Raw genomic sequence first — 12,645 nt, forward strand, 5'->3', positions numbered from 1 at the left:
TCTTAGCACGTTGGAATTTGCATAAAGGAAAAATGAAGTGAGAAGGATGGGGTGTCAGGCGGGGGTGAGAGAGAGACGAGCTTTGGCAGATGGGCAAATGTCAGATCATGCAGGGCTTTGCTGGCCCAGGGAGACCTTGAGTTTTATTCTGAGAGCCATGCATGAGAAGCATTTGGAGGGCTCCATGCAGAAAAACCCTGATGCTGGGAAAGACTGAAGGCAGGAAGAGAAGGGGATGATAGAGGACGAGATGGTTGGATGGCATCACCAACTCAATGGACGTGAGTTTGAGCAAGCTCTGGGGGATGGTGAAGGACAGGGAAACCTGGCGTGCTGCAGTCCATGGGGCTGCAAAGAGTTGGAAATGACTGAGCGACTGAACAATGACAACAATGCAGAAAAACAATTATATTTTTAAAGCTCGCCTTGTATAAATATCTACAGGGTACAAGATACTCTTCTGAGTGTTTTGTATGTATGGTATTAAACTGACTTAATCCTCATAATAGCATGAAACTGTGTTAGTCACATTTTTTTTTAATCAGAAAACTAAAGTACAGAGAAGTTGAGTCGCACAGTGTAAGTCAGGATACAGCCCCATTTACTGTGACTGTTGCTTCCCTGGAAACCCTGCTGGTTATTCCAGTGGGAGCTTTCAAAAATTACTCCAGGTTCCATGACTCGTCCTCACATTGCTATTTCTGTTTTACTGGCCTGAGATGGTGCTGGTTACTGCCTCTACCTTCCACCCAGGCTGTCCCAGAGCTCAGGCATCCTTCCTTCCCCCAGCCACAACTCCTTCCCAGAATCTTGCTTTCCACGCTGGTCTCTGCCCCGGGTGCTCAGGTGTCTTGTCCCGCCCCTGCTTCCTTTCTTTCTTGGTAGCCTAGGCAGTCAGTCTACATCTCCGTCCACCTCCAGCGTTCTGTACCAAACTAGTGCGTACCTCATGAATCATGCTTCCTGCTACCTTTTCTCTCCTGCAAAGAGGTAACTGACTGACAGAGCCAGTGAGCACATCTAGCTTTGAGAGGGAATCTAGGGTCTGCACCAGGGCTCAGAAAACTGTCTTGATGGGAACTGGGGCATGTCACTTGATAGCTCTACCCTCAGTTTTCCGTGTTGTTAAGCAGGGAGTAGAGAATGCGCTGTGCTTCCTATCAAAAACTTTGAGGCCCCTTATGATCTATTCCTTGCCTGTCTTCCAACTATCACTCAAGTCCAGTCACCCTGGCCATTCTGTTCCTTGGGCAAATTCAGCCTGATCCAGCCTTGTACCTGCCTTGAACCATTTGCTTGGAACGTTTTCTCCCCAGTTCTTGGCTTGCATAATTTCTTCTTGTCATTCTGGTCACAGCTCAAAGGGCACTTTCCAGTGGCCTTCCCAAGCCACTCATTCATTCCTCAAAGTCATCCCCTACCCTGGCTCTGTCTTACTATCTTCAGAGCCCTTAACACTGCTTCAGAGGGTCTGTTTATCGTCCCCTTGTCTGCCTCTCCCCGAGATGTGAACTTCTGAGAGCAGGGGTCTTGTCCTTGGGCACTGCTGTGTCTTTACACCTAGAACAGGGCCTAATGTACCATGAAGTGAAGTGAAGTGAAGTCGCTCAGTCATGTCCGACTCTTTGTGACCCCGTGGACTGTAGCCCACCAGGCTCCTCCGTCCGTGGGATTCTCCAGGCAAGAATACTTGAGTGGGTAGCCATTTCCTTTTCCAGGGGATATTCCCGACCCAGGGATTGAACCCAGGTCTCCCGCATTGCAGGCAGACGCTTTAACCTCTGAGCCACCAGGGAAGCCCCCTAATGTACCATAGGCCTCCACAAACTTTCATGGATGAATGGATGCTTATGTGTGATGATGTGAGTCTGATGTGGCATTTTATTTTTTTTAAGTGAGTTAGTCTTTTTTAAAATTAATTAACTTTTGGTTGCACTGAGCATTTGTTGCTGCGGGGGCCTTCTCTAGTTGTGGCGAGTGGGGGCTACTCTTTCTTGTGGTGCACAGGCTTCTCTTTGCAGTGGCTTCTATTTAACTTATATGCAGAGTACATCATGAGAAATGCTGGACTGGATGAAGCACAAGCTGGAATCAAGATTGCCAGGAGAAATATCAATAAGCTCAGATATGCAGATGACACCACCCTTATGGCAGAAAGTGAAGAGGAACTAAAGAGCCTCTTGGTGAAAGTGAAAGAGGAGAGTGAAAAAGTTGGCTTAAAGCTCAACATTCAGAAAACTAAGATCATGGCATCTGGTCCCATCACTTCATGGCAAATAGATGGGGAAACAGTGATCAACTTTATTTTTTGGGGGGCTGCAAAATCACCGCAGATGGTGATTGCAGCCATGAAATTAAAAGATGCTTGCTCCTTGGAAGAAAAATTATGACCAACCTAGACAGCATATTAAAAAGAAAGACATTACTTTGCCAACATAGGTCCATCTAGTCAAGGCTATGGTTTTTCCGGTGGTCATGAATGGATGTGAGAGTTGGACTATAAAGAAAGTGGAGCGCTGAAGAATTGATGCTTTTGAACTGTGGTGTTGGAGAAGACTCTCGAGAGTCCCTTGGACAGCTAGGAGATCCAACCAGTCCATCCTAAAGGAAATCAGTCCTGAATATTCGTTGGAAGCACTGATGCTGAAGCTGAAATTCCAATACTTTGGCTACCTGATGTGAAGAACTGACTCATTGGAAAAGACTCTGATGCTGGGAAAGATTGAAGGTGGGAGGAGAAGGGGACAACAGAGGATGAGATGGTTGGATGGCATCACTGATTCAATGGACATGCGTTTGAGTAAACTCCGGGAGTTGGTGATGGACAGGGAGGCCTGGCATGCTGCAGTCCACGGGGTCGCAAAGAGTTGGAGATGACTGAGTGACGGAACTGAACTGAACTCTTGTTGCAGAGCACAGGCTCTAGGCACACTGACTTCAGTAGTAGAAGCACTCTGGCTCAGTAGTTGTGGCTCACAGGCTCCGAGGCATGTGGGATTGTCCCGGACCAGGGATCGAACTCATGTCCCCTGCATTGACAGGTGGATTCTTATCCACTGAACCACCAGAGAAGTCCTGATATGGCACTTTAGAAACTTGAGACTGCTGTACATGATTAAAACATCTAGATTTGGGAGCAGTATGTTTACTTCCCTAACACTGTTTCCTTGAGGCTACGGCTGACAGATGGCAGGGGACAATGATTGGGGAGAGGGAGCCTGAGGTTAGAAAAGAGCCCCTCCTTGAGTAAGCTGTTGGTGGACAGCTAGCTGCAGCCTTGGCTCCCCACCCCCACCACTTCACATCTTCTCCCTTATCACACCTTCAAAACTCTGCCAAGTAGGTTACTGGACTACTGAATCTGAAGGCTTAGTGATCTTTGGCCCAGTTTCCTGGTTGAATGTGCAACTTGTAGATGAGAAATGTCCTCATTTCCTGTGATTAGAGAAAAATAATGAAAAGGAAAAAAATAGGGCAAAAGTATTAATATGTAACCATAGGAGGCAGAGAAAGTTGAAAAAAAGAGAGAGTGACAGAACCAATAGAAATCTGGAGGGAAGGAGCAGGGAAGTTAAAGGAAACGGAGTTGGAATCTTGGCTGTGTGTCTTCCCTTAGACCCTCTCCGGGCCTACCCACGTCTGCCTTCTCCCACCACAGTGCCCCCCACAAACCATACCATATGTATGGTCAGTGAGAATTTCTGAGAAAGGGGCACAGAAGTATCTTTTCCAGAAAGGGGAAGTGAAATAGTCAATGCCAGGTTCCCCTTTCCTGCTGGTCAGGCCCGCAGATCAGGCTCAGATATCTCCCTCCACCCCTGTTTCCTGGTAGCGGCTCTAGGCTGCTGTCTGTGTTATTCATTAACCAGGCACTAATATTTCCGTTTACCCATCTGTCATCCTGCAGGGAATTCAGAGGAGTCCCACAGCTAACCCGCTACCCGGATTCTCTTGGAACTGGCCCAGTCAGGCACATTTAGCTAGTGTTTATTGTGTTGAAAGTCCTGTGCCCGAGCCTGGTGCTCCCTGTAACCAGGGAGAGAAAGTTTCCTCAAGTAGGATGTGACCAATCTGCCAGTTGAGCTTATGTGCTGTGCAGTGCATGTAGTAATGTGCTTGAGCTGGTTTGCAAGAGCTGGTTTGCAAGAGCTGATTTTTAGCATGGATTGCCAAACCTATGTTCAGTGTAGAAACTGGCCCTGGAGGGACTGTGTGGCCACAGAAATTGGCAAGTGCTGCAAATCAGGGCCCTTGCTACCCTCCATCCCTTGTCCCACCATTACCCCTCTACCCTGCTCCCCCACCCCGCTCCCACTCCCCTCCCCCTGCACTCTCATCCGAAGAACCAGCTTACATATGCTGTTCAGTTGCTCAGTCGTGTCCGACTCTTTATGACCCCATGGACTGCAGCATGCTAGGCTTCCCTGTCTTTCACCGTCTCCTGGAGCTTGCTCAAACTCAGGTCCATTGCATCGGTCACCTATTTATCAAGTAGATGCGTGATAACTTATAAGGCCTCCTCCTGGCTGTTTGGTTCTTGAGAGGCCAGTTCTGATGAAAAAGGAAACCGCCTCACTTTCACGGAGCTCCCAGCCTGATGAAAATCCCTCGTGTTTGCTACTTCATTGTTCTTAACTCTGTTGTGCATATTATCTCCTTGATCCTAACAACCGTCTCCCTTCAGTGGTAAGCCCAGATACCACATCTATCATCTGAAAATAGAAATCAGATGATTTCACCCTCTTGCTTCAAACTTTAGAATGACTTCAAAGATTCTTGCAATAAATTCATGCATTCACGTTGCATTGTCTGGCCCCTGCTCATTTCCTTGACTTCCTCTTTCTCCCTCTCCCCATTTCACAAGATTCCAGCCCAGTGGTTCTCTAAGTGTGGTCCCTGAAACACCAGCATCAGCATCATTTGCGGCTGTTAGAAATCCAGACTCTTGTGCCAGACCTACTGATTTGGAAGCTGTGGGGAGGGAAGACTAAGCTATGCTTCAGCAAACTCTCCTGGGGTTTCTAAAACATGCCTGAGTCTGCAGACCACTGCTCTGTCCCTGCACTGAGATGGGGGCATCATCTCTGTGCCCCTGAGAAGCTTAGGTTTTCTCCCTCCTTAGGCCTTTTGCACCAGGGGTTCCTATTTCTAGAATGCTCTTCCCATGGGCCTATGTATGATAACTCCTTCTTGTTCAGGTCTCACCTGACCATCACTGGATCTGAAGAATCTTCTAAACCCTCTCAATCCCTCAGTATACTTTCTCCCATATCTCTGTTTTGGCCCATTTGTAAAAACCATTTGCCACATTCTGAAATTACCTTATTGTTTGTTTACTTGCTTATTAACTATTTTTTCCCACTAGAATGGAAGCTCCAAGAAGGTAAGTACCTTGTCTCTTATACACTCTGCACCCCAGTCCTAGCAAAGTATCTGGCTTACAATAGATATATAAGTAGGTTAAAAATCAGTACATATTTGGTAAGCAAATGATAGCAATTTCTCAGTAAAGATATGGACTATATATGAAGTGACTTGATGGAGATCAAATGCTTGTCAGCGAGTAGCTAAAATTTCACCCTTCAGGCTCAGAAATCTATAAATTTTCTTGCACGTTTCAGCAAGAGCAGCCATGGCCCTAAAACCCTGGGAATCTCTGAGTTGGAAGGAGTCTGGCAATTAACTGGTTCAGTCCTTATCGGATATGGAAGTTTGCTCCATATCTAAGATGAGTGTCTTCTATTTCAAAATTCCTGGAGACTTGGGAGTGATTACCTTGCTGAGCCCTGACTGTTTAAGATGTAGCTCTCTGCCTCTTTTGCCCATGATCTTTGTTCTCTGCAGGGCTACAGAAAATCCATCCTCCATAAAATGAACTTTATCTTGTCCCAGTCACATATTCAGCATTCTCTTACTTGCTTGTCACATGTCAGTGAAAAAAAGCAGGTTCTTTGGAGTTGGGAAGACCTGGATTCAAATTCCCTTTTAATACTGACCGTGGAAAGTTCCCTTAATTGTCTCAGGCTCCTTCTCTAGAACAGTGTCTGGCATTTAATGTGTGTTATTATTATGCTTTAAATCTCCAAAGCACTATAGTTAGTTTTTCTGGGCTCGATTCCTTGGGTTAATGTCCTTTTAAAAAATGCACTGCTTAGTACTGGACATGCTGCCGATTAGACCTCAGTAAAGTGGGATTATCACCAACTTATTTAGACTCAATTTCTTTTAATGCCATCCAAAATCAAATCAGCTTTCTATTTTTTTTGGAAGGTATACTGTATCACATATGAATAGTAAGCTTATAGTCAGCTGAAAATCCAAGAATTTTTTGTGACATGTTACTGTCAAACCACCCTACATAGTTGAGTATATAATATATTATTTCTGTAACTTTAAATGTTCTACTTACTATGCTTCTTTTCATTGATATCTTATTTTTTAAGTTTTATATTTATTTATTTAATTTTGGCTGCACTGGGTCTTCTTTGCAGTGCTCAGGCTTAGTTGCCCCAGGGCATGTGGGATCTTAATTCCCTGACCAGGGATCAAACCCGTGTCCCCTGCATTGGAAGGCGGATTCTGGACCACTGTATCACAAATCTGTGAAAGTCCCCCGGTTTGATATCTTAGAGTTAATTAACACTCAGTTTCTCAGTAGTTCTATCTGTGCAGTCTCACTTGAATCCTCAGACTCACCCTGAGAGGCATATGGTATCCTCATTAGTATGATTTGGAAACAGTGGCTTGGAGGTTATGACTTGCTCAGGGTCATCTAACTACTAAGCAGAATCAACAGTGAAATCATTGCTCTTATGACACCAGTCCGGTATTGCCTTGAAGAAAAGTGGAAAACGAGTTCTCAGTTGAGTGGGAGTAATAAGGGAAGTCTCTCTGGAGAAAGTACATCTTGAGTGGTGTCTCACAAGAGAGGGAAAAGCAAGCAATCAGAAGATGGCATGGTACAGGTTTGAGGAAAAGAGGACTTACAAGCAGGAAAAGGTCTCTGAAGAATAATTTCTTGGGACCCTGAGCAGTGTGGGTCCTGACCTGAGCTGCCTTTCATGATCACCTGGGAAGCTTTTAAAAGCTCACCTGCTGGGGCTCCACCCCTAGCAATTCCAGGTAAGTAGATGTGAGGTGGCTATTTGTAGAATTTTTATACCTCTACATGTTATTCTGATGTGGAATGCATGCATGCTAAGTTGCTTCGATCGTGTCCAACTTTTTGCGACCCTGTGGGCTGTAGCCCACCAGGCTCTTCTGACCATGGGATTCTCCAGGTAAAAATACTGGAATGGGTTACCATTCCCTTCTCCAAGGGATCTTCCCAACCCAGGGATTGAACCCATGTCTCCTGCAGCTCCTACATTGGCAGGTGGGTTCTTTACCCACTGAGCCACCAGGGAAGCCCTCTGTTGTGGAGCCTCTGTTGCGGACCACTAGGTGCTGGAGGGACCATTAACCCGGGAGCACAGTCTGGGGATCCTTTCTTGCAGAGAAATGAATGAGGCAGGTGGAGCTGGGAAGGGAGAGAGGATACAGGGCAAGTGTAGGGTGATGAGATGTGAATTCTTGGGAGGAAAACTTTGGATGAAAGGAAAACATTGCAGGTTTCTAAGCAGAAGGATAACATGTTTAAAGCCTCTGAGATAAACTGATAACTTTGAGCTGGAACTCACCCCAGTCCTCTTTCTGAATCCAATCTCTATTCATCAGTCTAGGCAGGAATGCATCCATACTTACTCTGCTTACTCACTACACTCTGATGACATCTTTAAATTAACAGATTTCTGTGGTTTCAGAGGCAGCACCCTCCCACTACCACAGAGTCTAATTCTCCATCCCATTTTTGCCCTCTTTGTGCTTGCAGAAATGTCACAAAAATTGTGGACACTCTCTTCAGAGTTTTATAATCTTTATTTTCATTCATTTTTTTTTTTCTGTCCATGCCTTGTGGCATGGAGGATCCTAGATCCCTGACCAGGGATTGAACCTGTGCCCCCTGCAGTGAAAGCATGGAATCTTCCCCATTGGGCCACCAGGAAAGTCTCTAATCTTTATTTTTAATCTCCCAGACCAGATTGTCTTTTCCTGTGCTAGTCAGAGTTGAGTTCTAACTGACGGGTACCAAGCTGGGTTCTGACCTGCCCGGAGCACCATGGAGGGAGAATACCTACCCAGACCTCAGGTGGCTCCCAGTTTATTGGGGGAGACAGGTACACACATGAAGACAGGATCATACTTACAAAGCAGCAGGTCAGATGGATGTTGTCCACACCTCAGTCATTAAAGGTCTAAATCCCTGTCCTCCCTTCTAGTCCCCTTGGTTCAGAACCTTTCTACATCTTCTTTGACCTCGTTTAGTATTTCTCCTCCATCTTTTCCATGGGCTTCTTTCCAGCATCACCAACTAGACCAGTGTGTAGGTGTTGTTTCAAAGCTGGTAGCAAGATTGCCTTAGCTTCAGCTACTAACCACCTCACAAGGACTGCTGGAATCTGTATTAGCTACATTGCTTCAGAAACTCTGGTCTGATCTTCTGTGCCCAACTGTTTCTTCTTTAGTCCTGGGGCTATGCTCCTTTGGGAAGGAAATTCAGTCAGGAAGGGATATGGAGCTGATGAGAGAGATTTTTACAGTCCCCAGGAGTGGATTGGGTCTGGGGCGGGGACGGTCTCTGAATCAGGGCCAGGAACCCGTGTTCTCCCTCTGCAAGCCTGCTCAAGTAGGAAACTCAGAGTTCCTCCGAAGGTCCAGAACATCCCTAGTCCGTGGTGAAGTCTGAACTCGGCACACCCTCTGTTTGACTCACGCCCCGGTCCTCATTCGCTGCCTCCGCTGTTTCTTTGCCTCTGCGTCCCAGCAGGGAGGAGCCCCGACGGTGCAGTGCCTGCAGCCCTTTCCCAAAGGACCTGCGAACGACTGAAGAAGAGAAATAGAAAAGCAAGGGGTCCAGACCGGCATTGAGGCTACCAAACACCACAGCTTCCCTCCGCCACTTGGGGCTTGCCTTCATGTGGAACCCCACCAGGTGGGATATGTTATAGGGCCCAAAGCACAGCAGGAAATTAAGGAGCGACACGATGGCCAGCCCCACGGCTCGGCGCCGCTTCTGAGCCCCCACGTGGGGCTGGGTGAGCATGATCCACACGAAGCGCGAGTAGCAGAAGGTGGTGATCACCATAGGGATGAAGAAGAGGAGGAGGCACAGCTCCAGCCGAATGGGAAGCAATATTCTCAGCTGCTCTTGGGTGAAGTTCTCATAGCAGGTGGTCTCATTCTCCTTTGTGGCCCTCTGGGTTGAATTCAGGTACTGAACGATGATCACCACGGTGCCGTGACCAAAGGACATGACCCAGGCGATCAGAGCGGCGATCACTCCATACATGGGCCGGCGGGACAGCTTGTACTGCACGGGGAAAGCCACTCCCAGGTAGCGCTCGATGCTGATGCCCGCCAGTAGCCACGTGCTGCAGTAGATGCTGCTGTAGAAGCCGAAACCCATGAGGGCACAGGCTAGATCAGACAGCTCCCAGCGGAAGTCAGACGCGGCCTCGATGATCTTGAAGGGCAGCAGCAGCAGCAGCAGGAGGTCGGCCAGCGTCAGGTTGAGCAGGAGGATGTGGACGGGTGCGGGGTGGGGCTGGCGCACGCGCCGCAGGAAGGCCCGCAGCGCCAGGAGGTTGGCAGGGAGACCGGTGAGCAAGATAATAATGTAGGCCGTGAGGATCAAGGAGTTGTCCAAGTTTGGCATGGCTGTCCTGGAAGAAGATGAAAAAGGGGCACGGGGCAAGGTCAGGTGGACCGGCTCACAGACTGCAGACCCTGGTCTGGTTCAGTTTGTGGACATCCTCCCAGGCACGCTCCCTTTCCCAGGCCAGGGCTTTCTGCCCCCACCACTGCTTGTTCACACCACCTGCCAGAACTGCCCAGAGCAATTATTGACTCTGCTTGGGGCGGGATATTAAGCAGTAGTTACTACGTTTGCCATCATGTGTCTCTGGGGGAGACCAATCCTTGGCTGCTCAAGGGAATTCCCCCTGTGGTTCTCCCAGCCTGTCTCCTTCTCTCCTCCCAGACACAGGGAGTTACTGTTAGCAGTCTGCAACTTTCCTCAAGTCCTTTCCCCAGTCAGAGACCTGCAGAGAGAAAAGGCAAGCCTTACCCCAGGAAGGAGGGTATTGGAAGACTTCTCTCAGGAGAACTCGGACTCTGAAAACCCAGGCCTCGCGACCTAGGGCTGTTTCCTCCTCAGGACCCTGCCACTGGCCCAGGAAGCAGGTGCCCAGCCCCCCATCCACCCCCTTACCTGTTTTCCTCTCCTTTTGCAGAACACAAATTCTTCTCCACCTCTCCCTCCCCAGTCCAATACGGATTCGGATGGGGGGACTAGATTGCAAAGAGGAAGCTGAAGAAGTGCAGGGAGGGGGCACGGGGAGAAGGGGTGAGCCCACAATATCCTATGGGGCTTGTCCCCCAAGAGACTTCAGAGAATATTCAGAAAAGCACACGGGCTGTCACTGCTCCTGAGCTGGGTGATTTGACAATAAGCAGAACAACTCTTCTTAATGGGGTAACAGTTTCCGTTGGTTTGTCAGCCTCACTGCCGGCACACTGTCTGGCCCCTCCATCCTCTCTCCAGGGTTAGCGTCTGCTCCACAATTTCTTGCCCCCATTGGCTGCTGTTTCTGGTTTTGATCCTCTCACAGTCAATTTCCTCCAGCCAGCCCCAAGGCTTCCCCCTCCGTTTCTGATCCTGGCATCACTTCCCAGAGTGCAAGCATTAAGCAAGCTGCCTTGCCTTGTCTTCCTTCGGGATAATGGCTTCTTGAGATTAGTCTTGAAGGAGAGTCTGAAAGCTTCTGGGAAAGAGGAACAGAGCATTAGCCACGGCTGCCACCTATTTCACACAGCAAAAAGTGGTAAGAAACTTGGCTGGTAGAAAGCTTTTGTACCAGCAATGGTCATGTGACCAAAGAGGGGAAGCTCAGTAATTGAGGGCTGTCTCCTCTCGAACCCAAAGGAAAGGATGTGAGCATCTTTATTCCCCACCACCCATCCAGAGATCCTCACTCTGATTTCCAAACCCAGATTTTCTGTCCTCAGTTCCTGAATTTTTTTTCAATCCCAGGCATTTTGCCCCTCATTTCCCAAGTCAGATTATCTCATCATCTTCTCTTTTCTAGGTGATTTCTTCTGTAAATCTACTCAGTCTCCTAAAAGAGTTTTATGCTTCCTTTTCTTCAATTTTCCTCTTTCTGTAGAGTTTCCTGCCCTCTGCCCCCAACAAGTTTCTTTAGTCTTCCCAGTTGAAACTGATCACTTTCTCCTAGCCTATGTCTTGTTGGGGTGGAAACAGTGTGGGATTTAAAATCATGCAGTGAAGTGAAGTGAAATGCACTCAGTCATGTCTCGACTCTTTGAGTCCCCATGGACTGTAGCCTGCCAGACTACTCTGTCCATGGAATTCTTTAGGCCAGAAAATGGGAGTGGGTTGCCATTTTCTTCTCCAGGGTTTCTTTCCAACCCAGGGATCGAACCCAGGTTTCCTGCATTGCAGGCAGATTCTTTACTAGCTGAGCCACCAGGCAAGCCCCAAATCAAGATGTGGGTGCAAATCCAAGTCCCTTAGTTGTGACCTTGAGGTAGATCAATTTTCTGAACTTTAGTTTCCTTGAGAGTCGAGCGAGGATGGGCTTCTGTGAGGGGTCCCCAAGGCAGCGTAGATAAAGGATACAAGCCAGTGCTTTACACGTACTGGATGCCCGTAGGCGGACGTGGCATGGTCCCTCCTCCCAAGCCGTCTGGACAGCTTCCTGGAGACTGAGCCGCCTGGTAGACTATCTGGAGGCTGAGGGCACAGACATGCCGTCTGACTTGGGAAAGCAGCAGGAATTCAGGGAACTCTGTACGCCTGCACGGCCCTTCCTTGGGGACTGGTGTTCAGGCTGCATTCCCTTCCCCTGTATAGTTCCTATTCCTGCGGTCTCACCCAACCTCCTAGCCACCCGTGTTGCTTTCTCACTATTTCTCCCTCTCTGACTTATATAGCTCTGGCTTGGAAGCTCCTCAAAGGCCTTCTGAAACACACACCTGAGGAAACAAAGATAATCAGAATGTGTTTTCTCTTGACCCAGGTAACAGGTCTCTGGTTTCCCACCTGTGGCCTTATGCCTGCTCAGAGAATCTCCGTTCTTTCCTTAGGGCTTGCACTTACTCCTTATTTAGTCATTAGTTTTGTGGCCTAGAACTCCAGGGTCCAGATATTTTAAAAAAAAATATATTAATCTTTTTAAATTGGAGTATAGTTATCATTGACAAAGCAAGAGAGTTCCAGAAAAACATCTACCTCTGCTTTATTGATTACACCAAAGCCTTTGACTGTGTGGATCACAGCAAACTGTGGAAAATTCTTCAAGAGATGAGAATACCAGACCACCTTACCTGCCTCCTGAGAAATCTGTATGCAGGTCAACAAACAACAGTTAGAACTGGACATGGAACAACAGACTGGTTCCAAATTAGGAAAGGAGTACGTCAAGGCTCTATATTGTCACCCTGCTTATTTAACTTATATGCAGAATACATCATGTGAAATGCCAGGTTGGATGAAGCACAAGCTGGAATCAAGATTTCCGGGAGAAA

The 12,645-nt window shown here is 47.8% G+C and overlaps 1 protein-coding gene across 1 annotated transcript; it reads right to left on the reverse strand.

Annotated features, from left to right (window-relative positions):
* Positions 1 to 7,898: 7,898 nt before the first annotated feature.
* FFAR2 (free fatty acid receptor 2) lies at positions 7,899 to 10,899 on the reverse strand. The gene is made up of 2 exons (XM_020871824.2): positions 10,310 to 10,899; positions 7,899 to 9,761 (listed from the first exon to the last, which is right to left on the reverse strand). Exon 2 carries the CDS (start codon positions 9,752 to 9,754, stop codon positions 8,765 to 8,767), a length of 990 nt encoding a protein of 329 aa, XP_020727483.2. The 5' UTR covers positions 9,755 to 9,761; positions 10,310 to 10,899; the 3' UTR covers positions 7,899 to 8,764.
* Between the last annotated feature and the right edge of the window lie 1,746 nt (positions 10,900 to 12,645).

Source organism: Odocoileus virginianus, chromosome 20 (assembly GCF_023699985.2).
Source record: "Odocoileus virginianus isolate 20LAN1187 ecotype Illinois chromosome 20, Ovbor_1.2, whole genome shotgun sequence".
In the NCBI taxonomy this organism is placed as follows: Eukaryota; Metazoa; Chordata; class Mammalia; order Artiodactyla; family Cervidae; genus Odocoileus; species Odocoileus virginianus.

Bases quoted from the DNA above. Each gene is read 5' to 3' on its own strand.
- FFAR2 (XM_020871824.2), bottom strand. From the start codon at position 9,754: ATGCCAAACTTGGACAACTCCTTGATCCTCACGGCCTACATTATTATC.